Source organism: Rhincodon typus, chromosome 2 (genome assembly GCF_021869965.1).
Source record: "Rhincodon typus isolate 14 chromosome 2, sRhiTyp1.1, whole genome shotgun sequence".
In the NCBI taxonomy this organism is placed as follows: domain Eukaryota; kingdom Metazoa; phylum Chordata; class Chondrichthyes; order Orectolobiformes; family Rhincodontidae; genus Rhincodon; species Rhincodon typus.
The window spans coordinates 25,292,757-25,310,293 of NC_063333.1; the positions used below are offsets into that span (position 1 = coordinate 25,292,757).

At 45.2% G+C, this 17,537-nt stretch overlaps 1 protein-coding gene and 1 long non-coding RNA gene across 3 annotated transcripts in view; one reads left to right on the plus strand and one right to left on the minus strand.

Moving 5' to 3' along the window:
• Positions 1-2,732, minus strand: part of LOC109916056 (plasmanylethanolamine desaturase-like) — a 43,793-nt gene extending 41,061 nt beyond the window's left edge. The window contains exon 1 of the mRNA XM_048606334.1: positions 2,624-2,732. Within this exon, the coding sequence (XP_048462291.1) occupies positions 2,624-2,732 (109 nt within the window). The remainder of the gene's footprint in view (positions 1-2,623) is intronic.
• A 447-nt stretch (positions 2,733-3,179) lies between these two features.
• LOC125486814 lies at positions 3,180-7,260 on the plus strand. 2 transcript variants are annotated; one of them, XR_007265444.1, is made up of 2 exons: positions 3,180-6,162; positions 6,252-7,260. It is a non-coding gene; the product is annotated as an uncharacterized LOC125486814 (long non-coding RNA). The 2 variants fall into 2 exon arrangements; XR_007265446.1 differs by having other exon boundaries at positions 3,180-3,902.
• The last annotated feature ends 10,277 nt before the right edge of the window (positions 7,261-17,537 follow it).

The window sequence follows — 17,537 nt, forward strand, 5'->3', positions numbered from 1 at the left end:
CGGTTGCAGGGAAAAGTGCCGGGTGTGGTGGGACTGGAGGGGAGTGTACGTGAGGATGAGGGGGATTCTGTTTTGGTTGTTATTGCGGGGAGAGGGTGTGAGGGATGAGTTGCGGGAAATGAGGGAGACACAGTTGAGGGCGTTCTCAACCACTGAGGGGGGGACGTTGCGGTCCTTGAAAAACGAGGACATCCGAGATGTACGGGAGTGGAATGCCTCATCCTGGGAGCAGATGCGGCGGAGGCGAAGGAATTGGGAATTGGGGATGGCATTTTTGCAGGAAGGTGGGTGGGAGGAGGTGTATTCTAGGTAGCTGTGGGAGTCAGTGGGCTCGAAATAGATATCGGTTTCCAGGTGGTTGCCAGAGATGGAAATAGAGAGGTCCAGGAAGGAGAGAGAGGTATCAGAGATGGTCCAGGTGAACTTAAGGTTGGGGTGGAAGGTGTTGGTGAAGTGGATGAACTGTTCGAGCTCCTTGTGGGAGCACGAGGCGGCACCGATACAGTCATCAATGTAACGGAGGAAGAGGTGGGGTTTAGGGCCAGTGTAGGTACGGAAGAGGGATTGTTCCATGTAACCTACAAAGAGGCAGGCATTGCTTGGGCCCATGCGGGTACCCATGGCCACCCCCTTTGTCTGTCGGAAGTGGGAGGAATTGAAAGAGAAGTTGTTGAGGGTGAGTTGATGACTGTATCGTCTCCCGCATTTCCTGCAACTCATCCCTCACACCCCCTCCCCTCAATAACCACCAAAACAGAATCCCCCTCATCCTCACGTACCACCCCACCAACCTCCGGATCCAACGCATCATCCTCCGACACTTCCGCCATCTGCAATCCGACCCCACCACCAAAGACATTTTTCCCTCTCCACCCTTATCTGCTTTCCGGAGGGACCACTCTCTCCGGGACTCCCTTGACCGCTCCACACTCCCCTCCAGTCCCACCACACCCGGCACTTTTCCCTGCAACCACAGGAAGTGCTACACCTGCCCCTACTCCTCCCCCCTCACCTCCATCCCAAGCCGCAAGAAGACTTTCCACATGAAGATGTTCACCTGCACATCTGCTAATGTGGTATACTGTATCCGCTGTACCCGTTGTGGCCTCCTCTACATCGGGGAAACCAAGCGGAGGCTCGGGGACCGCTTTGCAGAACACCTACGCTCGGTTCGCAATAAACAACTGCACCTCCCAGTCGCGAACCATTTCAACTCCCCCTCCCATTCCTCAGACGACATGTCCATCCTGGGCCTCCCGCAGTGCCACAACGATGCCACCCGAAGGTTGCAGGAACAGCAACTCATCTTCCGCTTGGGAACCCTGCAGCCCAATGGTATCTGTGTGGATTTCACAAGCTTCAAAATCTCCCCTCCTCCTACCGCATCCCAAAACCAGCCCAGCTCGTCCCTGCCTCCCTAACCTGTCCTTCCTCCCACCTATCCCCGCTCCCACCTCAAGCCCCACCCCCATCTCCTACCTACTAACCTCATCCTGCCCCCTTGACCTGTCCATCCTCCCTGGACTGACCTATCTCCTCCCTACCTCCCCATCTACGCTCACATTTATTGGCTCCACCCCCGCCTCTTTGACCTGTCTGTTTCCTCTCCCCCTATCTTCTCCTCTATCCATCTTCTATCCGCCTCCCCTCTCTCCCTATTTATTTCAGAACCCCCTTCCCCTCCCCCATTTCTGATGAAGGGTCTAGACCCGAAACGTCAGCCTTCCTGCTCCTCTGATGCTGCTTGGCCTGCTGTGTTCATCCAACTCTACATCTTGTTATCTCAGATTCTCCAGCATCTGCAGTTCCTGCTATCTCCAGCACCAAAAGGGTAGAAGCAGAGAGGCGGCCGAGATGGTTGTCCACCTTAACGAATGCTCTTCTAAGAAGGTGACTGAAGGAGTTGATTTGTAATTTATATGTGAGTTGCATAATGTGGCTGGTCGGCCTGCACTGTAACACGCGGAGTGAACCCCTCCCCTAGAAATTGACGCGGAAACTCGGAACCGCAATGAGTGGGTCCGGAGCACGTACACCGCTCTTCCTTACAGCATCTTCAAAAACCAACGGAATAAAAACCAAACTAACACACCGCATGGGTACCACCTACACCCGCAAACACACAAACCAGCAGGGAGACATATCTGTTTAAACCGTTCATCGCTCAACTTGCACTGAAATCAAATCCAATCAGCCGGCTGTCACTTCTCCATAGGAAGGGAACACGGGAGGCATTCTCTACCTGGCCGGCTGATATGTCTTTTCTTTTAAAAAAAAGTACAATGTTTGAAAGTTTTGTTTTAAAAATTTATTCTTGCTCCAAAATGGAAATTTCTGTTTTGTTCTGGGGCTGCCTGGAATCTTACCAGGTTTGCAGAATCGAAAGCAACGCAATGCGGTTCGGAGAATGCAGGACGAGGAAATGTGATTCTCTCTCTCTACATTGAGCGGGTGGGATGGCTCACAGGTTTTATAACGTGTACGCGTCTTTTCTTCACGAAAAAAAATAATAAGTACGCCAAACATTTGCCTGGCACAAGGATGCTTCTGTCCCGGCTGCAAATCCAACCAGGTGCCCTCACTCCTCAGCAAAAGACTGTTTTATGTTTTAAACCGCTGTTACCTTGCGCATCTCCTCCGCTGGTCAGGACGCCGATGGCTCTACCACTTCCCGAAAGATCCTCCAATAATTTCTTGTCTGATTGCGACACGTCCTCGCCGGCAGACTGCATCCTCGCATGTATTTGATCCTTTTTCTAAAAAAAAAACAAAAAATGACAAAAAAGAAAACTCTCCTTTTCTTTAAAGGTTCTGATTCTTCTTTTCTCCGGCAGCGTGTGAGATGGTGGTGTCCCGGAGGGCGGTATTTGTGTGAGTTTCAGAGCTAGCCCAGATGTTGCTGCTCAGAGTCTCCGGTTCTCACGCTTCCACCGCCAGGCTTCAGCGCGGCGGGCTGCAGCTCCGCCCCCCTCTCACAATCCTCTCAACCTAAACTGACGGCCCGCTCCCATTGTGCCGTCAGAAGCGCTGAGAGTGACAGCCGCTTTGAGCCTCTGAGGGAACAGCGGGTTCCCCGGCGCGCACCAATCAAGAAGCGCGGGTGCGTCAAAGGGGGCGGGTTTGAGAGCGCACCGCCCCTTAACCCCGCCCCCTCCACACACTAAAGATAGGTTCGGGCTCAGCTTGGCCCGTGTGTGCTCCATCTTGTAGCTCGCAGGGCGTTCCTCGATGATCCCTGCTTCTGAATTTTGGACGCAGAACAACAAGCACTGCTGGTTGTTGGAGGGCAAGCTGAATCAATGCAGCAAAGGGAAGAAAAAACTGCCGACGGTGGAGACTTGAAACCAAAATCTACAATTTTGCTGGGGAAACTCAGCAGGTCTGGCAGCATGTGGGGAAAGAAGCATTTCGCGTTTCGAGTCCACTTTCTCCGGCAATACAAAAGTCACGGTTTCTGGTAGAAACTATTATGAAGGAGGATCGCTGAACTCGAAACGGTTTCTCTCTCCACAGATGCTGCCAGACCTGCTGAGTTTCTCCAACAATTTCTGTTTTTGCGTGTGTGAATTTCGTAATTTCTAGTGGTACTTCCAGCCCAAAGTGGGTTTTGTGTGTATTCGGTCAGCGCATTCCAGCTACGATGGTCGAAATCATTCCGGGATCTAGCCACTTCTGTTCAGTCCGTCCTGTTGTTACAGGGTCACCTCCAGCCCAGCTTGGGAACAATTTGGAGCTCTTCCTTTTAACAGGAGCTTGTCCTTTTGGTCCCAGCAACGGAAGTTCAAAAAATGTAAACATTGGTCAGGTTGCAAAATGAGCCTGCATTTAAATGGAAAGGACTGCTTGGAAATTCAAACCAAAATATAATAGCTTTTTTGTTTTCCATTTACTTCACTTGGAAGGTATTATTGATACTTACAATTTTTTTCCCCCAAGGCAAATTATGAAGGCGTTTATTTATACAGCGTCTTTTACATCTTTATGGTGTTTCAAAATAAAACTCAGCACATTATTTTTAGAAGTATAATTCTTTTTTTTATCGTACGCAACTAAAACAGACAACTTAAATATGTCAAGACAGGGAAAGGATCACTAGAATTTTTTTTATTTAATGATGTTATTTAAGAAATAAATGCTAGGCAGGATGCTGCGACTGCTTTAAAAAGTGCCATGGGATTTTAAACACAATAGCCTAATTTGAACAAGCAGCTTGAGTCTTAATTTAAAATCTTGCTCAAAAGGCACCCACAGGGACAATTTAGTATTACCTGGCTCTTACAGTAAGGTGTACGTCTTGATTATTCAGTGCAGGCGCACTTGTGGCATAGTGGTAATGTCTCTACCTCTGGGCTAGGAGGCTGGGTTCAAATTCCACTTGCTCCAGGAATGTGTCATAATGTTCCTGGATAGTTTGATTAAAATACCTAAATTATACAGTATAGCAATTGCTGCTTTACAACATATGTTACAAAACTAATTCAAAAAATCATAGTGAATGGCTGTGAAGTGCTTTAAGGTAATTAATAGCCCTGAAAAGCACTTTATAACTACAAATTATATGCACCTAAGTCCCATGATGGGAATTAGCCTCAGGCTTCTGGCTCAGAGATACAAGTGTTACCTTGCAACAATAATAACTTGTATTACATGACCTTAACATATATAGCAAAGTATCACATTATATTTCAGAGAAGTATTATAAAACAGAGAGGATAGTAAACATGTAAACTAATATTAGGACTAATGACAAAAAGCCTTGTCCATGAGATCAGTTTAAGGGGTGTCTTAGGGAAGAAAGTGAGGTTAGGAAAGGTACCTCCAGAGTTATAGCCAAAGTAACTGAAGGCAGGACCACCAATGGTGAGGTAATTAAAATTTGCAATGTTTAAGAGGGCAGAATTAGAAGAGTGCAGATATGCCTGAATGTATTGGGGTAGAAGATTAGAGAGAGGTCGAGGGAGGCAAGACCTTGGAGGGATTTGAAAAGGAGGAGAATTTTAAAAATAATGTTTTTTTTCTCAGAACCAGTGTAGGTCAGGATGAACATTGGTGAATAAATGAGATTTTGTGTGAGCTAGGACATGGGCAGCAGCGTTTTGAATTTACTAACGTTCAGTGAGGGTAGATCATGGACAACTTTCCCACCTTGCCACCAACTGAGATCAAGTGCTCGATAGCTTCATCCCATCACTGCTCCAGGAAGGTAACATGCATGGCAGTTAAAATCATGCAGCTAACTTGTCATCTCACAGTGATGGGGATTCCTCAATCAAAAGCATTCAGTATCTGATTGAGGAGCTCATCATCAGGAATTGGGGTAGGTTCACTGAGAACCACTCTCCTACCCTTGCTGCCAATCCCACTACCCTCCTCTGCCCATGACACCCGCATTGTGAACCCCTCCCATCACCCCAATATTACTTACATGCGTCCTGATGTGCTCCTTGATCTATTCATCCCAGCAACAGTCCTGGTCTCTCCTGTGGAGTTGCTGGCTTCTGATTGGCCAGCAGCTCTTGGTAACAAAGATTTCCAACCCAGGGACTAGGCTTGCCTGTGCCCGATTGGCTTGTGGTTGGACTGCCCTTCCAGAAAGGAAGGTCTCTCACCAGCTCAGAGGAGACAATAGCAGCATGATAATGTCTCTGGCCAAATAATCTATGGAGGCACGGGCTCATACTCCACCAGGACAGCTGGAGATTAATTAATTAAACAAAATGTCTGGAGTTGAAAGCTAGTCTCAGCAATGCACTTTAGCTATGAAGTGAGGCTGGATAAGCTCAGGTTTTTTTTTAGAGTAGAAAATATTGAGTGGGGCTTTATGGATGTATATAAGATTATAAAGGGCATGGACAAGGTGGTTAGAAAGCATCTGTTCCCCACAGCTGAAAGATCGTTAACAAGATTGTGCCCATTTTTAGATGAAATGCAAGAGGTTTAGAGGGAATTTAAAGCAAAACCTTTTCATCCAGAGAGTGGTGGGAATTGGGAATACACTGCACTGGAGGGTAGTTGAGAAAGGTCACCTCACAACCTTTAAAAAGTACTTGGAACAACATAACATTCAAGGTTATGGACTTAGTGTTGGAAAGTGTGACTCGTGAAGATTCACTGTGGTTTCAGCGCTGCAAACCCAATTGGATGAAGGACCTTTTCTGTATGGTATGATTCTATGATTCATTGGTGACTATGAAACTATTGTTGATTGTCATAAAAAGCTAAATGATTCATTAATGTTCTTCAATTTATAGAAAGAAATCTACTATCCTTACCTGATCCAGTCTACACATGAGCCAGACCCACAACAATGTGATTGACTTGCAATGTCGGCCAACCATCTCAATGACCTGCTGATTCTCCATTATCTATGAATAATGGCCATTTGAGCAGTTTATCAGAGAGTCTCCCATGGAATAAAAGTGCAGACAAACAAGAGTTAACACTTTTAGGACCTGCGGGAAGAAATGGCAATCAACAATGTGTTCCACAACAGACTTATCAGCAAAGTTATAGCCCTTGGAATGAAAGAACAGAAGCAGAACTGATACAAAATTGTCTAAAGTCACAGAAAAGAAAATAGAGGTGAATTCTTTTTGCACTGGAGGATGATGTGCAGTGGTATTCCTTAGGAGGTCAGTGTTAGCATTTCTGATTTTCCTAACAAGTTAATGACCTGGACTTGGGTGTACAGGACACATTTTAAAATTCTTTCCTTCACATAAACTCTGGAGTATTGTGAAATCTGATAAGCTGCAAATGGATGTAGACCAGCTGGTGCTATGTGCAGAGGAATGGTAGATGAAGTCTAATGTTGAGAAGAAAAGGGAGAGGCCATATAAAATTATAAGGGGTTTAGTAGTAGAGAGATCTGTTGGTATCATGTATAAGTCAATGAAGGGCAAGATGAAAAAATAATTAGTAATGTATATGGTATCCTTGCCTTTATAAATAAGGTCAGAAAATACAAACATATGAACGTTATAATAAAGCAAAATTGAAGGAGAGCAGTGTCTCTCTCTAGTTCCTTTAGCTCACATGGCACAACCTAAATGTAAATGTTTCATCAGTTAGTGACATGGTCAATTAAATACTTTATATTAATTTCAAAATAAAAATCGGCCAACTAGATTTCTTTAACAGCAACACAATTTTTGATTGATTGTATAAATAAACTAATTTGACAAAGATGCAAAGCTGATTAGCATTGTTTGAGATATGAAAGTATAAATGTTTACCCTAATAAACAACGCAAGACAGACATTTGCTCTTTGTCTCTCTCTCTCTCTCACACACACACACACACACACACCTCAGTTAAGGGAAAAAATAACTTCTCTGCAGAATAAACACATTATTTGGAATAAAAATCATCAGCTAAAAGCTTGTAAATTCTCCAGAATAAATAATAAGATAAGAAATGTTATGTATGGCTTTCAGTCTGGCATCATTACACATATAGTTGCTTGTCACTAGATGCATGCAAATGTCACTGACATCTTCTTAGACCAGTATGTTCAGAAGACGTTGAGAGGAAGCCTTTGAGAAGATTCTCATGGAGAACAACTGTTTCATGTCTTCAGCTCTCACAAGGGATCATCAAAAGAGTCTTTTTGGGAAGGATGAGCTGGGGTGGGGGAGGGAGTGTCTTATCTCAACACAGACTACAACTTAACTGAGTTCCACACCATCAAATAACTAAAATTCCTGTGAGATCCAATAAAGCCAAGCACTTGCACAGACTATTACCTATATACTTAGATTAAAATACATGATTTCTTTTAAGTGGTTTTGAAAAAAGAAATGTCGCATAGTGTCCCTTCAGTCAAGATATCTCATCACTATTTTAAGTAAACTAATTTTCATAATCCTTTGGATATGAATCCTTAAAATATTAATAATTGAAGTGCCCTCATCACACTGTGTAAAATACTGGTTCAGCCCCAACTGGAATATTGTGTCTTTTTCTGGGTACCACTCTTTAGGAGGAATGTGAAATCATCAAAGAGGATGCAGAAAGGATTCATGCAAATGGTTCCAGGGATGAGGAGCTTCAAATTTCAAAACTTAATAACATCTTTTTTTTTTCACCTGTCCCATCACTGCTCCCTTTGGTTTTTGTACCACAAAATCCTTCATTCCTACCTTCCAGCATTTCACAGACCTTTTGTCCTACTTCCTTATTACAATGACCCCTTTTATATTACTCAACTAATTGTGTTTCTAATTTCCCTCAATTCTAATGAAGTATCATTAGTCTGAAATATTAACTCCATTTCTGTCCTCAGAGGCTGTTAGACTTGATGAGTATTTTCAACATTTCTACTTCTTATCATATGATAGAATCCCTACAGTGTGGAAACAGGCCATTTGGCCCAACAAGTCCACACCAACCCTTGGAGCATCCCACCCAGACCCATCCTGATCCCAATATAACCCACCTAATTTATACACCCCTGAACACTACAGACAATTTAGCATGGCCAATCCACCTAGGCTGCACATCTTTGGACTGTGGGAGAAACCGGAGTGCCCGGAGGAAACCCACACAGACATGGGGAGAATTTGCAAACTCCACACAGACAGGATGGAATCGAACCCGGGTCCCTGGCGCTGTGAGGCAGCAGTGCTAACCACTGAGCCACCATGCTGCCCCGAATTATTTCAGATTTTCAGCACCTGCAAGATTTTGCTTTTGTATTCTGGATAGTTTGGAAAAACTGGGGCAATTCTCCTTCAAGATGAGAAGATTACAAGGAGTTTTGACAAAAGTGTTTGAAATCATCAGGAGTCTGAATAGAGTAGAAAGGGAGAAACTGTAGTCAGTGGTGGAAGGATTGAGAATCAGATTTAAAGTGATTGACAAAATGAGCAACAGCAGCAGGAGGAAACACACTTTTACACAGTAAGTATTACATAGAAATATAGGAAACAGGAGCACGAGTAGGCCTTTCAACCCTTTGAGCCTGCTATACCATTCAATGCATCATGGCTGATCATCAACTCACCTTGTTTCCACTTTTTCCCCATATCTTATGATTCATTTAGCCCTAAGAACTATATCTAACCTTTTCTTGAAAAAAAAATCAATGAATTGACTTCAACACCTTTCTGTGGTTGACACTTCTACAGGCTCATCATCAGTCATTGGATAAAGATTTTTCTCTTCACCTCAATCCTAAATGAGACAACGTATTCTTAAACTGCATGAATGGTTTGGCAGTTAAGCATCTGGAATGCAACACACGAAAGAGCAGTGGAGGCAGATTCACATATGGCATAAAACAGAATTGGACTAGTATCAAAAAAAAAAATTAGGCTAAAAGCAAAAGTGGGGAGTGGGACTAGGTGAGTTATAGAGTCATAGAGTCTACTCTTGTAGACAGCCAGCAGAGACACAATATATCAAGTGGCCTCCAATTGTGCCATAACCAATTTATACTTCTCTGAGAAAGATAAAGTGCAACATTTCCTAACAATACCTTGTCTGTATTGTAAGAGCAAAGTTTTTTGAAATAAAAAATTCACCTCTCAAAGACCTTAATGATTGATAAGGGAACCTAAATCTGGCACTACTGTTAAGCCAGTCATTTCTCTGTGATGAAAGTTGTTATAAAATTTGTGGAGAAGGAGCATTTCTGCAGTTTGCTATTCAGCATCAGGGAACTTTTGGAATAAGAAACAGAGAGGTACTACTGAAGTTTCTACTCTTGAAAAAGGGTCAGGGCACATGAAATAGTCTATAAGACCATAGGGTATAGGAGCAGAATTAGGCCATTCAGCCCATTGAGTCTGTTCTACCATTGAATCATGGCTTACACGTTCCTCAAAGCCATTCTTCTGCCTTCTCCCTGTAATCCTTGATCCCCTTACTAATCAAGAACTTTTCTATTTCTGTCTTAAATACCTATACAATACTCAATGACATAGCCTCTACAGCCTTCTGCAGGAAGGACTTCCACAAATTCACCACCCTTTGACTGAAGAAATTCCTTTTTATCTCAGTTCTAAAGGGTCGACTTGAGGCTGTGCACTCGGGTCCTAGTCTCTCCTACTCATGGAATGCCCACTCTATCCAGGCTTTTCAGTACTCTGTAGATTTCACTGAGATATTCCACAGAACACGTCCTTCTTAACTCCAACAAAAGTAGGGATTCTGGTTTGCGATCAGTAATCTGCTGATTTTTAGGTGGTTCTAATCACCCCCAGATCCCTGGTTCTGACACTGGACCTAATTTAAGAATGTGAAGTGAAGAAGGCGGTAGGCAGGTGTTTCAGGGCAAAGAGTCTCTGCGTTTATTGAATGCAAAGGTGAGTAAATCACAACAATAAAAAGGCAGAAGTAATAAACAGGGAAATAAAACAAAGGTGAATAAAATACAAGAGTTAAAAAGGCAAATTCAAAACAGTGAAACTGACACTGTCAGTTATTAACTTAACACAGGCTAATTACTATTAGAAACTAAACATTAGTTTCAAGCATAGACATTTTAATCAGACTTCCCAACTTCGGAGTTCCCTGCACTGTCAACAACCCACTTTCCCCTCACTGCTGGCTGGGTTGGATACTTTGGGTCTCAAGGAAATAAACTCACCACTGGGGATAAACATGATTTTGAAATACAGCTGGCTGTTCCCACTTGCCGTAGCCGGTGTTTCACTGAAGACTTCGGACGATGTTCAGTCTGGTTTGAGAACTTAGGTTTTCTTACTCTGTGGTGGTTTATGAGCCGGTTTTCAGCTCAGGATGTGTCTGAGGCCTTGTCAGTCAGGTCGGTGGTTTTCGGGGGTCATCGGTCGTCAAATCTGCTGGTCGTGGTTGGTTGCCGTTTGTTCCCCAGGTATGGAACTGCTCTGTGTCAGTAGGGTTTCAGGGAGATAGCTGTGCAGATAGTTCTCGGGAAGAGTAACTGTCTGGGATCCCTCTTCTGTTAGTAGCTGCAGGGATGGCTCTCTCTCCCTCTCTCTCCCAGATCAGGACCAGCAATTATACAGACTGTGTGCTCCATTATCACCTCACAAATCTGTGCTATCCATTGTGTTTCAGTTGTCCCCTTTTAGGTGAATTGGCTTCCTGATAGTTTAAAGTAGGTCTAAATGTGTTTTGATTTAAGTGGAATGTTCAGTGTTTCTTAGAATGAATACTAATTGAAGTTGAATGCCTTGGTACCTCTGAAGAGCCCAAGATGTCTGAAGTTGTTGTCGAGAGATAGTAGGAACTGCAGATGCTGGAGAATTTGAGATAACAAGGTGTAGAGCTGGATGAACACAGCAGGCCAAGCAGCATCAGAGGTGCAGGAAAGCTGACGTTTCGGGCCTAGACCCTTCTTCAGAAATGGGGGAGGGGAAGGGGGTTCTGAAATAAATAGGGAGAGAGGGGGAGGCGGATAGAAGATGGATAAAGGAGAAGATAGGTGGAGAGGAATTGCAGTGGGACAGAGATCCACTGAGGTCTTTCCGGAGGGAGGAGGGTAACTTCTTCAAGGTAGGCATCCTTAGAAGAGGCTTCGCAGTGGGGTTGAAATTGTTTCAGAGATAGTAGTGGATGTCTCTCCCACCGCAACTCCTCTTCAACCACCACCCCCCCATCCATCCTCTATCCGCCTCCCCCTCCTTCCCCACCTACCTCAGAATCCCCTTCCCCTCCCCCACCTCCGAAGAAGGGTCCAGTTAGGTCTGGTTCATTGTTCCTTTAGGGCTGAGGCGTGACTAGGATTTCTGACTGAACTATGGTTCCAGATAGCTATCCCTGTGATTGTGTATTCCAGAGCACTGCCCAGCTGCCTTTCTTTTTGTTTTAAAAGTTCTATTAAAAATCCAGGGTTTTGGTCCAGTATTCTAAATGACTGAGATTTTTGCTCACTCCTACACAAATACAAACCCAGAGTCTGCAACCACTCCTCAAATGACAAGCCCTTCACTCCCAAGATCATTCTTGCATACCTCCTCTGGACATCCTCTAAGGCCAGTACATCCTTCCTTAGAGATAACACAGTGTGGATCTGGAGGAGACCAGCAGGCCAGGCAGCATCAAAGGAGCAGGAATGTTTCGGGTCAGGACTCTTCTTCAGAAATGGGGGAGGGGAAGGGAGCTCTGAAATAAATAGAGAGAGCAGGAGTAGGGCTGGGGATTTTGGCCTAAATGTGGACTTTACCAGTTTCAAAATCTCCCCATCCCCGGCCTCATCCCATGAGCAAACCTCCCTGTCATCCCTGCCTCCTTGACCTGACAACGCATCCATCTTCTCTCTCACCTAGCCGCTCCTCCTACCTCACTGGCCAATCCTCACCACTCCCTACCTGCACTCAACTATCACCATCCCACCTACCTTCCCCAGCCCCACCCCTCCTCTCTCTATTTATGCCTGGCCTGCTGTGTTGCTCCAGCTCCACACTGTGTTATCTCTGACTCCAACATCGGCAGTTCTTACTATCTCTGAGTGACATCCGTCCTTAGATATGTGCCAAAAACTGCTCACAATATTCCAAAGAGATAATAAAAACTGCTGATGCTGGAGTCAGAGATAACACGGTGTGGAGCTGGAGGAACACAGCAGTCCAGGCAGCATCAGAGGAGCAGAAAAGTTGACATTTCGGGTCTTTCTGAAGAAGGGTCCCGACCTGAAACATCAACTTTCCTGCTTCTCTGATGCTGCCTGGCCTGCTGTGTTCCTCCAGCTCCACACAACATTCCAAATGCGGTCTGACCAGAGCCTTATACAGTTTCAGCAGTACATCCCTGGTCTTCTATTCTTGCCTTCTCGAAATAAATGTTATCATTGTATTTGCCTTCCAAACTGCCAACTGAACCTTTATATTAACCCTAAGGATCCTAAATAAGAACTCCTAAGTTCCTTTCTGCTTCAGATTTCTGAAACCTTAACTATTTAGAAAATAGTCCACATTTCTATTCTTCCTACCGTAGTACACACTTTCTCATGTTGTATTCCATCTGCCACTTGTTTGTCCACTGTCCTCGCTTGTCCAAGTCATTCTGCAACCTAAATAAAAACTGAAAGAACTGCGGATGCTGTAAATCAGGAACAAAAACAGAAGTTGCTAGAAAAGCTCAGCAGGTCTGGCAACATCTGTGAAGAAAAAAATCAGAGTCAACGTTTCGAGTCTGGTGCCCTTCCTCAGAGCTGACGGTTGCTGGGAAAATGTCAGTTTATACGCAGAAAATAGGGAGGGGGATGAGGTAGGGAGTAAACGATAGGATAGAGCCTGAAGGGAGAGAAGAGCAGTTGGATAGACGAATGAGTTGATAACGATCTAGCTAGGAGGGTGAATAGCTGTTCATGGGGACTGTTAATGACTAACGATAGGTAGTGTGTTCCACCACTCCGCAGTTCCACTTCATTCTCTGGCTCATTTGTCGTGCTAACAAGAAACTTTTTCTTTACCTTTCAGGCATCAAGACCCACAAAACGCAACAACTCAGAGATACCCTTGATCATCTAGAACCTTCCTCCCCTCCCCTTCCTTCTGATTCCATTCCCTCTCCCAACCTCACCTCCTGTCGGGTATTCACCATCACTCCTAACCTTCCGCTCTCTGATGCTAAACATTCTGTACTCAGCAAAGTTCTCAGCTTTATTCCTCTGCGACCCCCCTCAATGAATTTCAGGCACGACATGACGTTGAACTCTTCTTCCGCCATCTTCGCCTCCATGCTCATTTCTTTGATCAAGAGTCCTCTCCCCGTCCCACAAACCCCTTCGCCCACTTACCACACTCTCCCTCCACCTGGACCCCTCCCTCTGGCCTTTTACCTGCACTCAATCTGTTCATTGAGAACTGTCAATGTGATATTTGTTGCCTCAATTTCCATGACCCCCTTCATCAAATCCAACCTATCTCTCTCTGAATTGACTGTACTCCGTGCATTTAGCTCAAACCCTGATTTTGTTTTTAAGCCTGCTGATAAGGGTGGTGCTGGTGTACATAAGGACATAAGAACATAAGAACTAGGAGCAGGAGTAGGCCGTCCGGCCCTTCGAGCCTGCTCCGCCATTCAATAAGATCATGGCTGATCTTTTCGTGGACTCAGATCCACTTACCCGCGTTCTCATCGTATCCCTTAATTCCTTTATTGTTCAAAAAAAATCTACCTTATCTTTAAAAACGTTTACTGAAGTAGCGTCAACTACTTCACTGGGCAAGAAATTCCATAGATTAACAACCCTCTGGGTGAAGAAGTTCCTTCTCAATTCAGTCCTAAATCTGCTCCCTTTAATCTTGAGGCTATGCCCTCTTGTCCTAGCTTCACCTGCCAGTGGAAACATCCTCTCTACTTCTTTCTTATCTATTCCCTTCATAATTTTATATGTTTCTATAAGATCCCCCCTCAATCTTCTGAATTCCAATGAATATAATCCCAATCTACTCAGTCTCTCCTCATAAGCCAACCCCCTCAACTCCGGAATTAACCTAGTGAACCTCCTTTGCACCCCCTCCAGTGCCAGTACATCCTTTCTCAAGTAAGGAAACCAAAACTGCACACAGTACTCCAGCTGTGGCCTCACCAGCACCTTGTACAGCTGCAACATAACCTCTCTGCTTTTAATCTCAATCCCTTTAGCAATGAAGGACAAAATTCCATTTGCCTTCCTAATTGCTTGTTGTACCTGCAGACCTACCTTCTGTGATTCATGCACAAGGACACACAGGTCCCTCTGCATAGCAGCATGCTGCAACTTTTTACCATTCAAGTAATAATCCGATATACTGTTACTCCTACCAAAATGAATGACTTCACATTTATTTACATTGTATTCCATCTGCCAGACCTTTGCCCACTCACTCAATGTATCTATGTTCCTCTGCAAAGCTTCACAGTCCTCTGCACACTTTGCTCTGCCACTCATCTTAGTGCCATCTGCAAACTTTGACACCCTACACGTGGTCCCCAACTCCAAATCATCTATATAGATTGTAAATAATTGCGGTCCCGACACCGATCCCTGAGGCACACCACTAGTCACTGACTGCCAGCTAGAATAGCACTCATTTATCCCCACTCTTTGCTTCCTGTTAGTCAACCAATCCTCTATCCATGCTAATACTTTACCCTTAATGCCATGCATCCTTATCTTATGCAGTAGCCTCTTGTGTGGCACCTTGTCGAAGGCCTTTTGGAAATCTAGGTACACCACATCCACTGGGTCCCCATTGTCCACCTTGCTCGTAATGTCTTCATAGAATTCCAAAAGATTTGTCAAGCATGACCTGCCCTTCATGAACCCATGCTGCATCTGCCCAACTGGACAATTTCTATCAAGATGCCTTGCTATTTCTTCCTTGATAATAGACTCAAGCATCTGTCCCACTACAGAGGTTAAGCTAACCAGTCTATAATTCCCCATCTTTTGTCTACTTCCCTTTTTAAACAGTGACATCACATTTGCTGTTTTCCAATCTGCTGGGACTGCCCCAGAGTCCAGCGAATTTTGGAAAATTACCACCAGTGCACCTGCTATTTCTCCCACCATCTCTTTTAGTACCCTGGGATGCATTCCATCAGGGCCAGGAGACTTATCAATCTTTAGCTCCATTAGCTTGCCCAACACTACCTCTTCCATAATAATGATTGTGTACTGACCTCTACATTGCAGAAACTGAGCACCAGCTCTCAGATACCTCCTCCTATCTGCCCATGCACCATGATGCATCAGGCCATTGTATCTACTACGGTAACTGATCTAATTTCATCTGGTGACGTCCCCCCACTGCTTCCAACCTGATAGGCCCCCAACTCCATACAGCTCGCTTCTACATCCTTCCAAAAATCCACAAACAGGACTATCCAGGCAGACGCATTGTTTCAGCCTGCTCCTGCCCCACAGAACTCATCTCTTCCTACCTTGACTCAGTCTTCTCTCCCCGGTCCAAACCCTGCCCACTTATATCCGTGATTCCTCTGATGATTTACACCAGTTTCAAAACTTCCAGTTTGCAGTTCCAGCCACCTCCTCTTTACCATGGGCATGCAATCCCTTCACACGTCCATTCCCCAACAGGAGGATCTCAGGGCTCTCCGCTGCTTCCTGGAGCAAAGACCTGAACCATTCCCACCCACCACCACCCTCCTCCACTTGGCCAAGTTCGTCCTCACCCTCAACTACTTCTTTTTTAACTCCTCTCATTCCTTTCTGTTCAGAGGGGTGGCCATGGGTACCTGCATGGGTCCCTGTTACGCTTGTCTCTTCGTGGGGTATGTGGAACATTCCTTGTTCCAGTCCTATTCTGGCCCCGACCCACAACTCTTTCTCCGATATATTCTTGATATCATCGGTGCTGCTTCCCTCTCTCATCCAGAATTGGAAAAGTTCATTGATTTCACTTCCAATTTCCACCCTGCCTTCACTTTCACCTGGTGTATCTCTGACTCCTCCCTTCCCTTCCTCGACATCTCTGTTTCCATTTTTGGGGATAGACTGCCTACCGATATCCACTATAAACCCAATGACTCCCACAGCTACTTGGACTATACATCCTCACACCCCACTTCCTGTAAAGACTCCATCCCATTCTCTCAGTTCCTCCATCTACTTCGTATATGTTCAGACGAGGCCAACTTCAACAAGGGAGCTTCGAAATGTCCACCTTCTTCCTCAACTGAGGATTCCCCAGCACCATTGTCGGCAGGGCCCTCAACCAGGTCCGACCCATCTCCCACACTTCCGCACTCACCCCTTCTCTTCCCTCCCGCAACAGCGATAGGGTTCCCTTTGTCCTTACCTACCATCTCACCAGCATCCACATCCAGAAAATCAACAGATGCCATTTCCGCCACCTCCAGCAAGATGTCACCACCAGACACATATTCCCCTCCCCTCCCTTGTCCGCCTTCCGCAGGGACTGTTTCCTCTGGGACACCCTGGTCCACTCTTCTGGCACCCCCAATACCTCCCCACAGCCCCACTGCACCTTCCCCTGTAACTGGCGAAGGTGCAACACCTGCCCATTTACCACCTCCCTCCCCAGTATCCAAGGCCCCAGACATACGCTCCAGGTGAAGCAACACTTCACGTGCACTTCCTAGAATCTAGTCTACTGCATTCGCTGCTCACAATGTGGTCTCCTCTACTTCGGGGAAACGAAGCGTAGACTGAGTGACTGGCTTTGCAGACACCTACGTTCTGCTCGCAAAAAAGACCCTGAGCTACCTGTTGCCTGCCACTTTTACACACCACCCTGTTCCCTGGCCAACATCTTTGTCTCTGGTTTGCTGCAGTGTTCCAGAGAAGTTCAATGCAATTTTCTGCTTGGGGACCCTGCAGCCCTCCGGACTCAATATCGAGTACAATAATTTTAAGGCCTAAAGTCTCCCATATCCTAGCCCCCTACCCCACACACCAGGCCTTGTTATCACATAGTCTGCCATTACACACTACCTATTGTTAGTCACTAACAGTCCCTATTAACAACTATTCACCGTCTGAGCCAGATCATTATCAACTCCTTTGTCTATCCAAATGCTCTTCTCTGTCTTTGGGCTCTATTTTATCATTTACTCCCTACCCCATCCCCCTCCCTAT